General features: G+C 35.8%; 1 protein-coding gene and 1 long non-coding RNA gene across 2 annotated transcripts; both read right to left on the bottom strand.

Moving 5' to 3' along the window:
• Positions 1-3,714: 3,714 nt before the first annotated feature.
• Positions 3,715-15,811, bottom strand: LOC149416309 (uncharacterized). The gene is made up of 5 exons (XM_089642120.1): positions 15,522-15,811; positions 13,121-13,382; positions 11,448-11,600; positions 5,395-5,522; positions 3,715-4,266 (listed from the first exon to the last, which is right to left on the bottom strand). The coding sequence occupies exons 1-5, from the start codon at positions 15,723-15,725 to the stop codon at positions 3,904-3,906; spliced, it is 1,110 nt and encodes a 369-aa protein (XP_089498246.1). The 5' UTR covers positions 15,726-15,811; the 3' UTR covers positions 3,715-3,903.
• Positions 10,369-10,942, bottom strand: LOC149416310 (uncharacterized). The gene is made up of 2 exons (XR_016303682.1): positions 10,893-10,942; positions 10,369-10,688 (listed from the first exon to the last, which is right to left on the bottom strand). It is a non-coding gene; the product is annotated as an uncharacterized LOC149416310 (long non-coding RNA).
• Positions 15,812-16,741: the final 930 nt, after the last annotated feature.

The following is a 16,741-nucleotide window of genomic DNA, read 5'->3' as shown; positions in this document are numbered from 1 at the left end:
TTTACAAGCTGCTAGCGAACTCGCTGGCTTGTAGCTTGTAAAATAGCCCCGTGTCATCGATGCTTTAGGCAGACTGTTGGAACATGGTTGGAACCCAAGCGCAAGCCAAATACAAAGTTTAGTGATCGCGCTTTCGGAGTATCTGGGCCGAAGGCTTGGAATAAACTCCCTCTGGAATTAAGATCCTTAACAAGTCCAACAGAATTCAGGTCTAAACTAAAAACTTACCCTTTTAAGCTGTCATATTTATTAAGTGTTAATCTTAACCTACCAGGTAAGTATGGTACTGTATATTATCTCCATATATAGTTAGTAATAATATATATCATTGTAGAGATGTATCATATATTTTTACAGCGTCCTTGAGGTGATTTTGAACAAAAACAGCGCTATACAAATCATCCAAATATTATTATAATTATTATTACGTGAAAGAGTTCCTTTCCAAAATATTTCATAAATCCATATTGCTACATTTTTGAAGATATTATATATATATATATATTGTGATAAAGGATTTAAAATGAAAACTGAATAACATTACTGTGTTTATTTTATTGTGATGATCATGTCATGAGAAAATTGTTTATGGGTAAATTCTTCGGAAATCAATTCTTCGAATGTCATGTTTTTCTTATTCTCAATTCTTAGAATAGCAATTATTTAAATTCAATTTCTGTCAAACGAGTAGGAGATGCGAATGTGACTGGCATAACGTGCAACCAGCACTCTCAGTAGCGTGCAACTGACGTCAAACCCGTAGTTGACGTGTCGCATCGTGTACAAACACAAGCAAAATAGTATGGCAGATACTCATGAGCGTCGCATATGCCACGCGGACAAATATCGAGTCATTTATAAGTGTTTCCTTGTAGGAATGGCCAGGAGATGCACTGAGCAATGTGTGTGATTTGTGAGAAATCAATCCCGTCTTTTTAAAAACTAACTTTTAGAGCTTACTAACTTTTGCAACAACATCGCTTTCTAATTTTATTCTTCGTATTAGAGTTGTCTTTCGAGTTCACAGCTCCGACGATGGTTTTATAACGTATGGACGGCCCGGTCAGAGGCTCAATGGAACATGATGTTTGTGGCTACTAATGTCCTTACAAGACTTAAAGAGTTAAGTACCCCTTGTCTTATAATTATAAATAAGAACAAAGTATGTATGAAGAAATAGTTAATGATGAATGTAAGTATATCTAAAGTCATGGTGTTTGAAAGAGAGAGTATGAAAACAGTGTGCAATACAGTTGTGAATGAGGAATACTTGGAGCAGGTGGATGAGTTTGTGTATTTAGGAAGTATGTTCTAGAGAGATGGGAAGGCTGACAGAGATATTGAAAGAAGGGTAAATGCAGGTAACTTCATTAATGGAGGACTGAACGCAGTTGGCGCTAACAAAAAAATTACCAAAGAAGCGAAGCTAGCTGTCCAGAATGGCAGTGAGGCATGGAAATGGTAGAAGGATGAAAGTAGACTGAAATGCTGTCGAAATAAGATCCCTGAGGCGAACATGTGGTAAAACTATGTATGATCATGTAAGACTGATGCTAGCGTAATGAGTAGGATTAATAAAAGGATGTTCAAATGGTTTGAGTATGTAGCGCGAATGAACGAAGGAGAGTGTAAGGAGAATATATGACGCAAATGTGAACGGTAGAAGTCGGAGACGCCCGAGGAAGACATGGCGAGATCAAGCGAACCATATACTGAAGTCAGGCCATGTAAAGAGTCATAATAATAGAAGAGTATGTACGAGACGATATATGAATGTGAATGAGGCAAGTAGTGAATGCCAAGACCCAGTTGTTTGGCGGTATGTTCTCTCTGTCTATCCCTGCGGGGAATCGGCATGATGGTTAATTTTTTAGTTAGTTATATAAGTTTTATACTAGTCAGTCAATAAAGACACTCTGCATCAATTGACGTGTTGTCGTTTCTCAAATACCAGACGAAGTCACCAAATTCCACCCAGCAACGGAATGTGTTCTTCCGCTTAGCACAGCTCACAGTCTGACATACTACAAAATTGTATTTCATGGGTGTCTTCGAACCACACCCAAAGTTAACTCTCTTTAAACGAATGGTTAATTTTATCAGAATTTATATAAAATGTTTAATATTGAAACAGTTTTATGATTACCCCACATTCCAGATCTTATCCAAATTGCCTTTTCCCTTGTTTTTTCCATTCCCGAAAGTCTTGCATTAGAAGAAAGAAAATTTGAAAAAAGAAGACCAACACAAGTAGCATTTGTTTTATGTTCGAATATTCGTTGTCGTTGAAAGTTGCATATTATTTAGCTGCTCGTAACAATTAGTCTTCGAAGTCCGTAAATAATAATAATAATAATAATAATAATAATGTTTATTTCAGCTGGACAGAGCGGTGTGTGCAATGCTCTGCCCGCCATAAAAGTTTACATTTAAGTTGATACATAAAAATAAAATGAATAAAGATATAAATAAAAATAATAAATAAAAAATCAATACATTGATGTGCACATTAGGACTTTATGGTGGCTTGAGTGAAATTCTCCATCTCCGGTGTAGAGGCGCTCCCTGCCACTGGGCAACGGCCTGGACAAGAGTGTTGTCCGATCTCTGGTAGCGCTGACTCGTCCCGGCTATTCTGTGGCGCATCAAAGCAGCGAACCCATGCACCCTTCCTTCGGTGAACATCTGTGAAGCGCTGCATCGCCAGGGGAGGCCAAATAGGGCTCTGTATGCGTGGTTGTACTGTACTCGGAGTGTGTTCATGACGCCTTGTGTGTATGTCGTCCATAGCTCGCTAGTGTAGAAGCTCATACAATATGTTTGGAAAAGTTGCTTCTTCACCGGAGGACTGCATTTGTTGAATCTCCTGGCAAGCATGTTAGCTCTCACACTCAGTACTCTTCTTTGACGTTCTATGTCTTTTTTATCATTTAGGTCATCGGTGATGACATGCCCCAAATATTTGATTTCGCTGCAAATTGTCAGGTTGGCCCCGCCGAGACGTATGGGTGGAATGACAGTGGGACCAGTATTTGCTTTAAATATCAGCAGGGATGACTTTTTAGCATTGTACATCAGCCCATGACTGTCAACGTAAGCTTCGCATATTGCCAGAAGTTTTCTCATCGCTCTTATCGATGGAGCTAGTATGACCATGTCGTCTGCATAGCTAATATTGTTCATACATACCCCGGCAATATGGCATCCGATTCTTGTCGTATTTAGTGTTTTACTAAGTTCATCCATATACACGTTGAAAAGCACTGGGGACATTGAGCCTCCTTGTCTAACGCCGCACTTTAATTTGGCTGCTTCTGATAGGCTTTCATTCCATCTGACAAAGTTTTCCTGTTGGTTGTACCATGTTCTCAATATATTAACAATTTGTGGTGGAACTTGTCGTTCGGTCAGTTTTTTCCACAACGCATTATGACAAACCCTGTCAAAGGCTTTGCTTAAGTCTAGGAAGCATGCGTACACCGTTGTTTTTCTGGCTTTATAGTATTCGATTGTTTGTTTCATGCTATATATGGCCGTATCAGTAGAGCATCCAGCTTTGAAGCCCATTTGAGAGTCCTCTGTATTGAGCTTGTCTTCCGTAAAGGAGTGTAAATTATCATCCTCAAGTTAAATACATTAAAAATAGTGTTGTGTGGTGATTACAAAACAGATCGTGTTGTGGAAACAATTGTGTTTATTAGATGTACATCTATAAACTATTAATAGTGGCCATGGGACCTTCCAGAAACCACCAGAACTTCGAAAGAAAAAAACACCGTTAACAGGTAAAGGCCTCCTTTTCACCATTTCTTATATTCCTTGTGATAAATAAACACGATTGCTTATTTTTTCTTTTCGTTAAAAATACAGTTCAATACAATTACCAATCTTCGTTACAATACGTTACTGTTCCCTAGATCGGGTATGGAATAGCCGGAAGCAGTTGCGCTTGCGAGTGAAACATAAATGTACTTGGCACCGTTGGCATTTAACCATGGTGATTCTACAGCAGTGCCGACATCGCAACCTCAATACCTTGTCAGCATATTCCGGGAAATGTCCCCAACCTCCGAATCGCACATCGTTTTGAGGTCTCATTTCGTTCGGCTTGCGATTTTTAGACGACAGATCTAAATCGCGGCGACGCCAATGTATGTCTGATGTTGCAACTGGCTCTGGAGCGAGGTCGGCTGATGCACGGGGGTGCTTCGATTCTTCTTTGTGCAGAGATGGATCTACTTCATCACTTTCATTGGCTTCAGCATTCTGGAAATAAGACGAGTTATTGGTTAAATAATAATAATAGTTAATTTTATAATAACTTTACCCATCAACGAAATATATCATTGAATAAGACGATAATACTAGTTAATCAAAACGAAACATGAGCAGAACAGAACAAGACATAGATAAACATACATAGATAGACCTAGATAAACAGACATAGATAGACATAGATACCTTTTTTGGCTTGACTGTATTTAACATGTATATATTTATATTTATATTTTATGTATAAGCTGTTTGTCTCTCTCTTACCTTTATCAATAAAAATAAAACAGTCGCAACTGGGAATCGAACCCAGGATCTTTGTTGTACCTTTAAAAGTTATGAATTTGAAATATGAAATTGACAAAAATGACATAAAAAATGAAATTCCAGTGGCCGAGTGGTTTTAGGCGTTGTCCCTGTAAGACAGATTTGATTCCCGGTTGCAACGGTTAATTTATTTATTTTATAATTCTTAAGTTAGCTCACATATTCATGTGTGCTAATAGTATTAGTAAGTAAAAAAATTACAGTAATTGGCAAACAATGAATCTATCTTTAATGAGAAAGATCAAGAAAGGGACGCTTAGATGGTTTGGGCATGTAGAGCAGATGAGCGAAGAAAGAATTGTAAGGAGAATATACAATGCAAATGTGAATGGGTGCAGAAGTCGGGGACGCCCGAGGAAGACATGGCACGATCAAGTAGAATCAAATACTTGAGTCGGGCCATGTCAAGAGTCAGAATAATAGAAGAGTATGTATGAGACGATGTATGAATGTGAATGACGATGTATGAATGAGTACCATTAAGAATTGAAATGAAATAGCGCCAGCCGACCTATTGGGTGACCAGATTCAAATAACCAGGTAATTCCCAACCCTCCTCTTCTTCATCTCTTTCCCCTACCCATTACCTTCAGCCTCACAATATACCCCAATAAATTGGGAATGCTATCGCAATTGGCTATAGTCAAACTGGTTAATCACCAATACACACAATCTCTAAACGCGTTTTCTGATTATTATGTAACCTATAACTGAAATTATTATAACATGTTGTAAAAAATCTATAAGCAGTTTGTAAGTAAATGCAATTTGTGTTAAAAAATATAAATAACTCACTTTGGCAGGACAAGAAGTGTTGCAGTCAGAACACAAACACGGTTTAGAATTCTTCCCTTGCTCCGCATCATCTGTGTGTGTAACAGAATATGGATTCCTATGATTGTTCTCCTCTTTCAAAATTAATTCTGTAAAAATAATTGAAAAAAAATTTTATTCCCAAAGGAAAATTTAAAATTCGATAATTTTCGCACTTTGCAATACATTTTAAACTCCGGTGAGTCCAAAAAAACACAAGCAGCGGTGATGGGTACAGATAGACCCATCTAAAACACAAGCAGCGGTTATAAGTTCAGATAGACCCATCCAATTTTCATGCAATTTTTATCCATATCTTTATTTTAAAATATGATCTTGTGCAGTAAGGGACTTTTTTATTGTTTTAATCAATAATCATGGTTTTATCAATAATAACCTACTAACTTACATAACAAAATATATATTTTTATTTTTTGTAGCTGACGTGAACCTGGCGTTGCTCAACTTTTCTCTACTTTCTAAAAATATAATAGACATGTATTATAAATATACACCTTCCGGAAGGAAATCCCTAAATGATAATGAAAACCCTATAAAAAGCCTTTGCGTAGTTCAGAAGAACTAAGCGCACAAACAGACAGACGCGGATAGAGACTTTAGCGTAATAGAGGTAGAGGTAAAAAAATAATATTCAAAGTTTTATTTCAATTTGACATCACCAGTTACAAAAAGCCTACGTTTTATTTCAAAAGGCACAGACTTTCTTTCATTATTAAGTTAATATTGAAGAACAATAGTAAAATGTGAGCATCTCTTCACAACAGTTATTGCAATCTACCAAAGTGCAATAAAACATCTGTGATCGCTCCCGATAATCAATTTATTAGTGTTCCAAAATCTGCATTACTACGAAGAAAATGGTGTGACGACATGAAATATAAAAATAAGAAAAATGATACTTTATCAAGTAGGTCAACTGCTTTTTGTTGCGGGGATAATTTTGATTTAAGTATAATAGTTTAAATTAGATGAACAAATAAATGTTTGATTAAACCTATATTGAATTTATCATTTGATAACACGGGTAAAATGTCAGCGTGTCTTCACTCCAGTTATTGTACTTTTCCAAAGTGAAAAAAAATACATTTGTGACCGCTCCTAACAAACAATTTTAGCTTTCAAAATGGAGTGACGCCATTAAACTAACAAATAAGAAAATTAATTATTTTTATAAGCAATAATTGTTCGCCTGAAACACTCATCCACATTGAAAAATCTCCTGATAAAAAATACATGACGCCAACGGGACTCGAACCCGTGTCCCTTCGATTTCCGGTCGAAAGCTCTGACCACTGAGCTATGGAGGCTTTCAGGCGAAAAATTATTGCTTATAAAAATAATTGTTATCCTTTGTGCTATGCATAAATAAAATCTTGTCTTAAAAACATTAATTTATCAAAAAAAAAAATAAATAAGAAAATTGTTTCACTTAGGTCCACTGTATTTTGTTGCAGGCATCATTTTGATGTGTTGAACTATTTTCGTGTTCTAAATACGTTAATAATTAAATCCGGGGACTCGCACAAAGATTCACCCTAAAATTAAAATCAATTTTGTATTCCAAATGCAGAGTTGAAATTCCATTTGCAGTTTCATCTGCTGGCACATTTCTAAGGAAACCGTTCCTATGTTCAGAGTGGAGTATAAAATTCTAGGTGCACATCATAGACTGCAAAATTCGGAAGAACGCATTCGCATATTCTGTGTGTCTTTGTTATTGTTGAGGACTCGCATACAGATTCGCTTTAAAGTTAAAAACCAGTTTCTTGTTCGGAATGTAAATTAAAATTACAGTTGCGGATTCATCAGCTGAAATTTTTTTAAAGAAACAATCCTCATATTCAGAGTTAAGTTTAAATTCGAGTCGCATACCATATGCCGCAAAATTGGATGAACACCATTTGTGTATTCTAACAACTATTTTAGCTCGTGGACTCTTATGCAGATTCACTCTTAAGTTAAAACAGTCTTGTGTTCTTAAGGGAACATAAAATTTTTCGCTTCGTGGGCCAATTTGTTGACGCAATTCAAGGGAAACCATTCTCGCATGCCGAGTGCAGTTATAAATTTCTAGTTACAGACTTGTTTGTGACATATGGTCACACATTTTACCTTTTTTGTAAATTCATATCAGGTTGGTGTGGTATAAAAAAACGGTATTTAGTAAAATGAGGTTATAATAAAATATCAACACGAAAATATGTTACAGAGTAAGAAAAAAATATGGAAATCTGGTAATATCGACCAATCACGAAGCTCATTATCATTAAATAAATAATAGCGCAGCGCATCCTTACATAGAAACAAAAACAAAAATAACAAAAGTGGAAATTTTTAAAAATGTTAGAATCATACCCGGCATTCTGACTCTGTTTTAAATACGGCATTATGGAAAATCGTATTCAATATTTTTTTAACAAAAGTTAAAATTTTTCACACTAATTAAAAAAAAATCCTTTAAATGAACCAGAAATAAATATACTACACGAAAAGTAAAACATTTATGTAAGTTTATCTAAATTGTGAGTATGAGTTTTTTTTGGTCTGTTGAATTGGTACATTTGAAATTATGCGACTCATGTTCGGGCGCAACGCTAATAAATTATAATTATTATATTTCCTACATCCTATTGTTCCCACCTTGCCATCGGGAGATAGGGATTTAGTCTGACCGGAGCCAGTACAATTTCTACCACATACCGATACGCGTCTCGGGTTATACCTTTCATGGGCATTTCTTTCGTGGTCGATATCGAGTGACGGAACAAGATAAAAACTGTGTGAGTTTGGTGCTACCACGCAGGCTGTAAGGAGATACATGTACAAGGTAGGACTTTTCCTTAATTCTGGTGGCATCCTCAAATACCTATCCCGTTCCCGTATATCGTTCAATTTGCACCCGACAAAGACGCTAAGTTTTCAAGAGCTATCGAAACAACTCATTTTACTTGTACAAACTACAAAAGTTCCTAGTTGTATTTTTTTTACATTAGCTCTACAAATTTGGCTTAGAGAAATATAATTTCCTTCAGAGCCTATGTCATCTTTGGGAATGCTGGGTGAAGGTTTTTTTTAACTCCTTGAGGTACGAACTTTTTTTTCTTATTTTTTACCTTTTTTTTTTTAATCAATTGATGTAACTTATAATAACGAGGAAAAAATATTTAAAAAAAAATTGGACTGAAGGCTTTTCAGGAATGAGGTGGTCAAAATTTTATACCACAGTACACATGGGAAAAAAATATTAGGTTCAAATCAAAAGTTTATTAGAAATAAAAAAAAGGCCATTTTATATGACTAATTGTGGATTTCAAAACAGTTTTTTATCTTTTTTTACACAAAGGGGTACTTTGCAAACACAACATATCCACTTGGAACGTATGGGCCTGTCTTTTGTACTACAATTCGCACAACGACGTGAAGTAGTATGTTCTGGCCGGTGGGCGCTATTTTTCAGACGTATTTCAGGGTCCACGTAAGGCTTATGTCTCTTAATTTCCACCACCTCCGATGTGGACCCACGCTTTTTGGTGCATTTCAGCTCCTCTTCAGCCAAAAGTCCTCTGTAAACTTGCCTCCTGAAATCTTTGAGCCTCAATGGATTGTTTTTGTCAGCCTTACCCAAATTGCAGAGCTCTGTGTAAACAATGTAAGAATTTACAATTGTTGCATCTAAAAAGTGGAAAAATAAACGATGCCACCATTTTTTAGACTTTCTGTTTATCGAGTAAACCGCCTTCTTTTGATCAAACTTGTCCACATAATTCATGCAGTTGTTATAATTATTTAGAGCCAACGGACATGGCACCCTTGTGATTTCACCAGTTTTCTCTTTACGGTTGACATGCACGGCATCCTTTGGGTTGTGAAAGTTTGAAAGGAGGTGTACAGCTCTTCTATCTCTCCATTTTATCATGGAAATTCCTGTATCACTCACGTACCAGTCATATTCACCTCTTTTTAGGTTTTTATCATCCTTCATCTTATGCAAATATTTTCTGGTTGATTGGACAGTTCCACATGAGCGAATATTCATATCTTTCAGCTGTTTTTGTAGGGGGTAGCAATTAAAATAATTATCAAAGTAAACTGTGTAGTTACGACCTTGAATAGATTGACAAAAATTTAAGACAACTCTTGGCCCTAAGTTAGACTCAGCGTAGTCACCAATTTTTCCTGTGTATATTTCAAATTTTAAGTTGTATCCATTTTCTGCACACATCATCCAGATCTTATAGCCTCTTTTAATGGGTTGTTTGGGCATGTATTGCTTCAATGTGCTGCGGCCTTTGAATTTGACCATGCTCTCGTCAATTGCCAAAGTAGGCGATGGCTTGTAATTTCGATCAAAGGTGTCTGACAAGCAGTTCAACAAAGGCCTTATTTTATATAATTTATCGAAATTAAGTTGACCTCTAGCAGGCATCAATGAATTGTCGTTGAGATGAAGGTTTGACAACAGCCAGCCAAACCTATGGACTGTCATAAATCTTGAAATATAGGGGTCGTGTAAATCAGGGGACGATGACCAATAGTCTCTATAACTGGGGGATTTTTTAATTCCCATTACTAAATTTAGTGCAATGAATTTTTTAATTTCCTGAACGGTTGTGGGTTGGTGATTTTTCCCGACTTGTTGTGCGTATAGATTGGTCTGGAAGCAGATATTTTCAATAAAACTAGGAGTCCAAAATTTCAGAAAAATTTCCAAAGGTGTGGGATTTTCCATCGTAAGAAAGTCATTATGTAGTCCTGTTTCTTCACGGAATTCACCAGGGAGGGCGGTATTGAACGTACGGCTCCATTTAGGCACGACTATAATCGCAGGTATGACAGGTGTAGATGCAGTTGTGCCTGGAACAGCAGCGGTGGATGACAAAACGGACATTGAGATATTAGGACTATACTGGGCAGATGGAGAAGACGATACTGGTCGGTTACGCGTACGCGAAAGATGAACATCAAAAGTAGATGGTGATTGTGAACCAGAAGGGCTGGATGTGCCTGCTATAGGGTGATCGAGTGTGGTAGATGAAGAAGACGCCGGGATTTGATTCCTCACACAAGATAGAGGCAGTTCATCATCATCATCGTCCGAAGAGGCGCTAACTGTGACATTTGCTAGATGCTCCTCCTGTAGATCCTCTTCCTCATTGTCTGAGCACCCATAACAACTGTCATCATCAGAAGGTATCTCTTCTAAAAGTATTCCTGCGATTTCTTCTTGGCGAAGACCTTTCTTCGGCATGGTGTATCTGTAAAATTATAAAATCAGAATAACCATGTTGTAAGACTAAAAAAATTACCTCAAGTACGGTGGTCGAAAAGCAAAACCACCAAAAAATTTCGATTTTACAAAAAAATACTATATTTATAGACATTTCTTATTGATAATTCAACAAATGAAATACAAGGGCACTAGAATTCATAAGAAATGGACAAAAATTCGAAATACATACCGTTATATTTCACTTTAAAGTCGGAGATCACAAAAAACCACAATTCGCTGGCAATTGTCAAACACATAACCAAACGTGCAAAGCCACCTATTATCGCTATTGGAAACTAAATAGTAGAGAATCTATGTCTCACATGGCATTTAAAAAACTTGTCAATAGATGGCCGTTTTAGCATAATTATTTATTTTCAAGGTGGCCGAATTTTGAAACCACAGTACTTCAAAGAGTTAAAGGAAAGGAAGGAGAGGAAGATCTGGAAAGGAAAAGGGTATGAGGTGGGTAAGAATCTGAGGCTTACGCTGTCCAGGAGTGACTGACGAATGGGGCGAGAAAGTCCTGTTGGATAGGTTAAAAGATATCCCTCAATCATTCTCTCCAAATCGGACCCGCTATAGTAGGAGAGCAGACTTCACCTCCACCGCAAAGACCCTGACAATCCTCAACCGTGCTATGGCATAGATGTAGGTTATCCAATGAATAGATCCGGTGCGGCGGTACCAATAAATGCGCGTAAATAAAACTGCAAAGAAAAAATGTTTAAATTATAATTCTTACCTCCCATCCGCCCGACACTCTCTGAGTACTCCGTGCATTCTTCCTTAATATTCTGAACATCTATGTCAATGTACAGCATTTCTTCAGGAGTCACTGGTTCCGTCTTGATTGCCACACTGTTTGCGTCAGGGAGTTTCATAGCAACACTACAAGCTGAAAGTTATCAAACATTGAATATGTTGTCTGCAGTGACGGCTAGCTCTAAGGAGCGTTGGAGCAACGTAACCCCAAAATTTCAGTCAGTCTAAAAATAATAATAATCAACCGTTAATAATATCATCGAAAATCAAAGCAAATAACACTAATAAAAGTATTAACTTTCGAATTTTCGTTCTTTGTATCACGTGTCATAAGTCACGTGGTGCGAGCGAATTCCGTGTCGCTCTTCGAGAAACGTCACCCGGGAACATCAATTATCTTTACGCGCAGAGCGTGGATGTCAACCACAGTATTGAAATGTCTCCGAAACATGAACAGCGCTCACCAATGTCTCTTAAACTCTTCGGTGAGATGGCGCCACTTTAGTTTACAGTTCGCATACCGTTCATTCCAGTAGGGATAGATTGGAAATATTTTTAGCGCACTACCTATTTTTGTGAGTACAAGCCCTCACTGGTTGTGATTTTCGTTAGTTATTCCTGCGTGAAATATTTGATTGAGTGCTCAAGCCAATAATACGGTAGATACTTAAATTGTATAGCCAACTAGTGAACCCCGCAATGCTGCGCTATCGCTAATGTCTTTTTCGGGCGTCTCTGACATCTTGCATTTTTCACTACTGTATACCACAATGTTACTGTTAAAAAAACTGTATTACATCGACTTCGTGTCTCATTCCGGTGGAGAGATATTTCTGAATAGAGCGTTTCAGTTATTATAAGCATCAATTACTCGCCTGAAATATCCAGACAAATTGAGGATATCTACCGAGTAAGAATAAATACCGCCGACGGGAATTGAATCCGCACCTTCTGATGTCCGGTCAGACGCTCTGGAACTCTGTGATACGTAGGCTTATTCCCAACCCGCTAAATAATTTAATATGGACAAGTAGTACTTCAATCGACAATTACTGCCAATTATATTTTTTCACCAGTAGGCAAACAAATTTATTTTTGTAGGAAAGACTTTGTTAGTGCTGAATTTCCCACTAGATGGCGTCGAGATATATTATATCTACATTTGTTGGTGAAATATTTTGACTTGTTAAATATTATTATTTTTTAATTTTTTTTATGATAAACTTATGTTTATAAGACAAGGTTTTTATGCATAGCACAAGGGATAGCAAATTAGTATAAGCATCAATTACTCGCTCGAAATATGCATACAAAAAATATAATAAGGAGTGATTGTCGATTGAAGTACTAGTACATATTGAATTATTTGGCGGGTTGGGAATAAGCCGACGTAGCTCAATGGTCCAGAGCACCTGACCGGACATCAGAATGTACGGGTTCAATTCCCGTTGGCGGTATTTATTTTTGGGAGATATTCTCAATTTGTCTGGATATTTCAGGCGAGTAATTGATGCTTGTAATAATTTGTTATCCTTTGTGCTATGCATAATAACCTTGTCTTATAAACATTAGTTTATCATAAAAAAATATTAATATCGTTTCAAGTTACATGATATTTGATGAATTTATCAATTTAATATTTTAGGTCCTTACTATCAGTTTTTTTTTCGGGAAACGTTTCTGCAACAGTTTCTTCATTATCTCCGTCTCCGGAAGAAGAGGGTTTCAGTTTGGGTTCTAATAGATCGTTAACGATTTCCAATCTTCGACGTATTTCTCCTGTCGTTTTTTTTGGCCATCTTGGTTTCTGTTGACAGTCAAATATATGAGGAAAAACTCCTTTTTTAGCTTTTAGTTGCCAGTATCCCAGACCCATTAATTTGTGCTTCACATAATTCTCCATGTCATTTGGGAGCTAAAAAGAAAATTAATGTCAGTGATAATATCGTCAGCTGAAAACCATCGTAATGAAACTTTGCTTCTATATTTAGACCTCAGAACCTAGTAATGTGTATAACAAAAACAAATAATTTATAACTATTTTTTATTGCCTTCACGAGCAAAGAAAGGATACAAAATCACTTTCTCAATTCCTTGCAACTTTAATTTTTAAAAGTTCATCTTGATATAATTAATCTTAATCTTTGAGGATGCTGCGTGGAGGGTCTTTTTGGAGTGGGAAGTTCTGGGAAGGAAAAGGTATGAGGGGCGGGTAGAAATCTGGGGTCAACGTGTGAAATGTGTACAGGAGTGAAGTAAATATGATCTGTACTTCCCGCGATGGGTCAAGAGTGACCAGTTGGAGAGGTCAAACGGTCTACACAAAACGGCACATCCTAAACAAACCTCACCCGATGAATCCGGGCACCCCTGCTAAATCACCAAACGTGGCAAACCAATTGGATCTACGGCAGGGTTGTTGGTTATCCAATAAATGGTTCCCGGGGCAGCGGTACCCAAACCTGCCTCCCAAATCGACTTATTCCATGTCAAATAATGACGCGAAGAAAATACGTCCAATTATCTGCATTTTGAAGGAAATAGCTATCAAAAACACACGGAAACCACTGTGAAACATCGACACAATTTCCTCATAATAATCTCACTCCAATATTGTAATTCTTGGGAATTTGAATTATATAAATACCAAACCTAACATGGAAAGCAAATGCCAGTGGTTTCATCACAAGTGTAATGAAAGTGTAAACCTAACATGAAAAGCAAATGACAGTGGCCTAATCACAAGTATAATGAAATTGTTAACAACAGTGCAGGTGAAATTTTGGACATGGTAAACTACTTACACTTAAAATTACTTTCACAGAACTTGAAAATGAACTTTGAAATTTGATAAATAATTGTTCAAATTCCGTAAAGAATCCCGTCTTTATAGATAAAGATATAAAACAATATGGATTTGTAAAATGCAGATCACAATCACGAATCGCTTCTATACCAAAATTACATTACCATTGCATTTATTTAAAAAAAAAAAATACTGAATATATACAGATTTCATGAAAGCATTTGATAAAATATCACATAATTTACAAACTAATACCACATACCCTAAACAATTCTGCGCCTCTGGCGGCCTACTCCAAGGTAGCAATTTAGGTCCTGTACTATTCTAACACTTTATTAGTGACATACAATCCTGTTTCAATTACGTTAAATTTATAATCTTAGCTGATGACATAAAAATACACAAAACAATTCAAATGAAATGTGTAATTGTCGTGAAAATAACAGTTAATTTCTAAATATTAACAAATGTAAATCAATAACATTCTGTCGAAACAAATCTGCAATACCATTTAATTGTGCGATAGACAATATATAACTGGAGATATTAACCTTAATGTAGACAAAAGCAAGACGTTTCACTTTCGTAGTTTTATTACTAAGCTAACTAAGTTGCCACGTGTCGCGTAAGGTGGAGTGCTATCTAAAAGTAAATTGAATTGAAAAAGTACAAAAGGCCCTCGTGAGTAGAAATGTTTTAATCACTCGGCAAACAACAGTAAAATACAAGAAATAAGATTTCATTCGTAAATACACTAAAATTATTACATTATTATAAAAAAATACAATTATTTCGATTGTTTCGAGAAGATTATAAGCGCCATCAGAAAAATTGAGCTAGCGAATGTAACAGCACAAGTATAAGGAAAACCTAATAGCAGTTTCTCATACAGTATTCCGTTTTCGTCTTGTTATCTCAGCCACATCGGTGTAGAATTTTGTGTTAGACGCAAATACGAAAACGACGCCCGCTATAATTCATTTTGTTCACAAACATATATTCTTTGAATATCTATCTTGGTCATACATTAACAACTTTTGAATGAAGAATTTACTGGAAACAAGAATTTTTCTTACTTGCCAATTTTTATATTGAGTTTGTGAGAAATAACGAGTTTTCCGGTGTCTTTAATAACTGTTGTTTCCCATTGTTATTAAACTGGTACTGCATATTAGCCGTGTCCAGTAATAAATGTGGATATATAACGCAAACTTTTATCAATCAATTAAATTGAAATATTTTACTTACATCAAAATGATCTTCGCAACAAAATTTAGAAGAATTCGATGATAAAGGTAAAAATTTTTCATTGTATCTTTTGATGGCGTGACACCATTTTTTCCGTAGCGATGCATTTCTTGGAACGCCGATAAACTGTTTACCAGGTGTGGTTACAGATGTATTTTTGCATTTTGGTACAATACAATAACAATAGTGATGAGAGTTTGACATTTCTCAATGTTTTATTCAATTAAAGGTAGTTAAATTTAAGAATAAAAACATCTCCATTCTGTCACACTAAATACCTGTACTGTACTTACCACTGACCTGTCAAACGACAAAATTCATAGTGATGGACATTTCACCTAGTGATGGACACACCCTATTCGAAACAATTTAATCGTAAGAACGAAATATTCGAAGTTCAGTGGGAGCAATAACTTATTAATGTTATTCAATGAATTAGAATAATAATCAAAAAGGTATAAAGTTATTCTACAAGAACTTAGTACTTCGTAATGTTTATGACGACATTTCAATATTATTTTTACGGTATATTTATAAACGAATTGCGACTAACGTTAAATTTTTTCATCAACTTGTGCAAATTAATATTGTGTGCGTTTAGTGAATTAAAACTTTTGCTTGATTTTACAAATTGCAATACTATAATAGTTATAAGTTATACGATTCGAAAAAAATGATTTCTAAATGTCCATGGGAATATGATTAATTCTTGCCAGGCCAAGATGCCAAACAAAACGTCTTTAACCAAGTGGGTCTTCCGACTACCAAAAGCATTTTCTGTTTTATGGGCTTTTAAACTATAGAAATCCCAATTATTATTTTTTTTTAATAATTTTATTCAAGATAAAATAAAATTACATTTTTCACTTATTTGACTAGAAATAACAAATAAATTACACACATAAACAACAAATGTATTACACAACGATATTATTCACTTTCATTGTTTTGTTGATTGAGCATAAAACTGAATTTTATTTTAAATGTACCAACGCTTTTTTCATTTTTAATTTCGTCTGGGAGGCAATTATATATGTTGCTCCCCTCGTAACCAATAGATTGCTTGCCATAATGAGTATGTATGGTGTTTAAATTTATTTTATCGTATTGCCGTGTAAAGTGTGTGTGTACTTGGGACGTTTTAATGAGTTCTGTATTTGTATGTATGAGTTTATTATTTATTTTGTAAATAAGGAGACATGTATTATATTCATATAATT

The sequence above is a fragment of the Hesperophylax consimilis genome, chromosome 17 (genome assembly GCF_061612785.1).
Source record: "Hesperophylax consimilis isolate HC1 chromosome 17, BYU_Hcon_1.0, whole genome shotgun sequence".
NCBI lineage: Eukaryota > Metazoa > Arthropoda > Insecta > Trichoptera > Limnephilidae > Hesperophylax > Hesperophylax consimilis.
The sequence above is the reverse complement of the archived record's forward strand: the minus strand, read 5'-3'. Positions and strand labels throughout refer to the sequence as shown.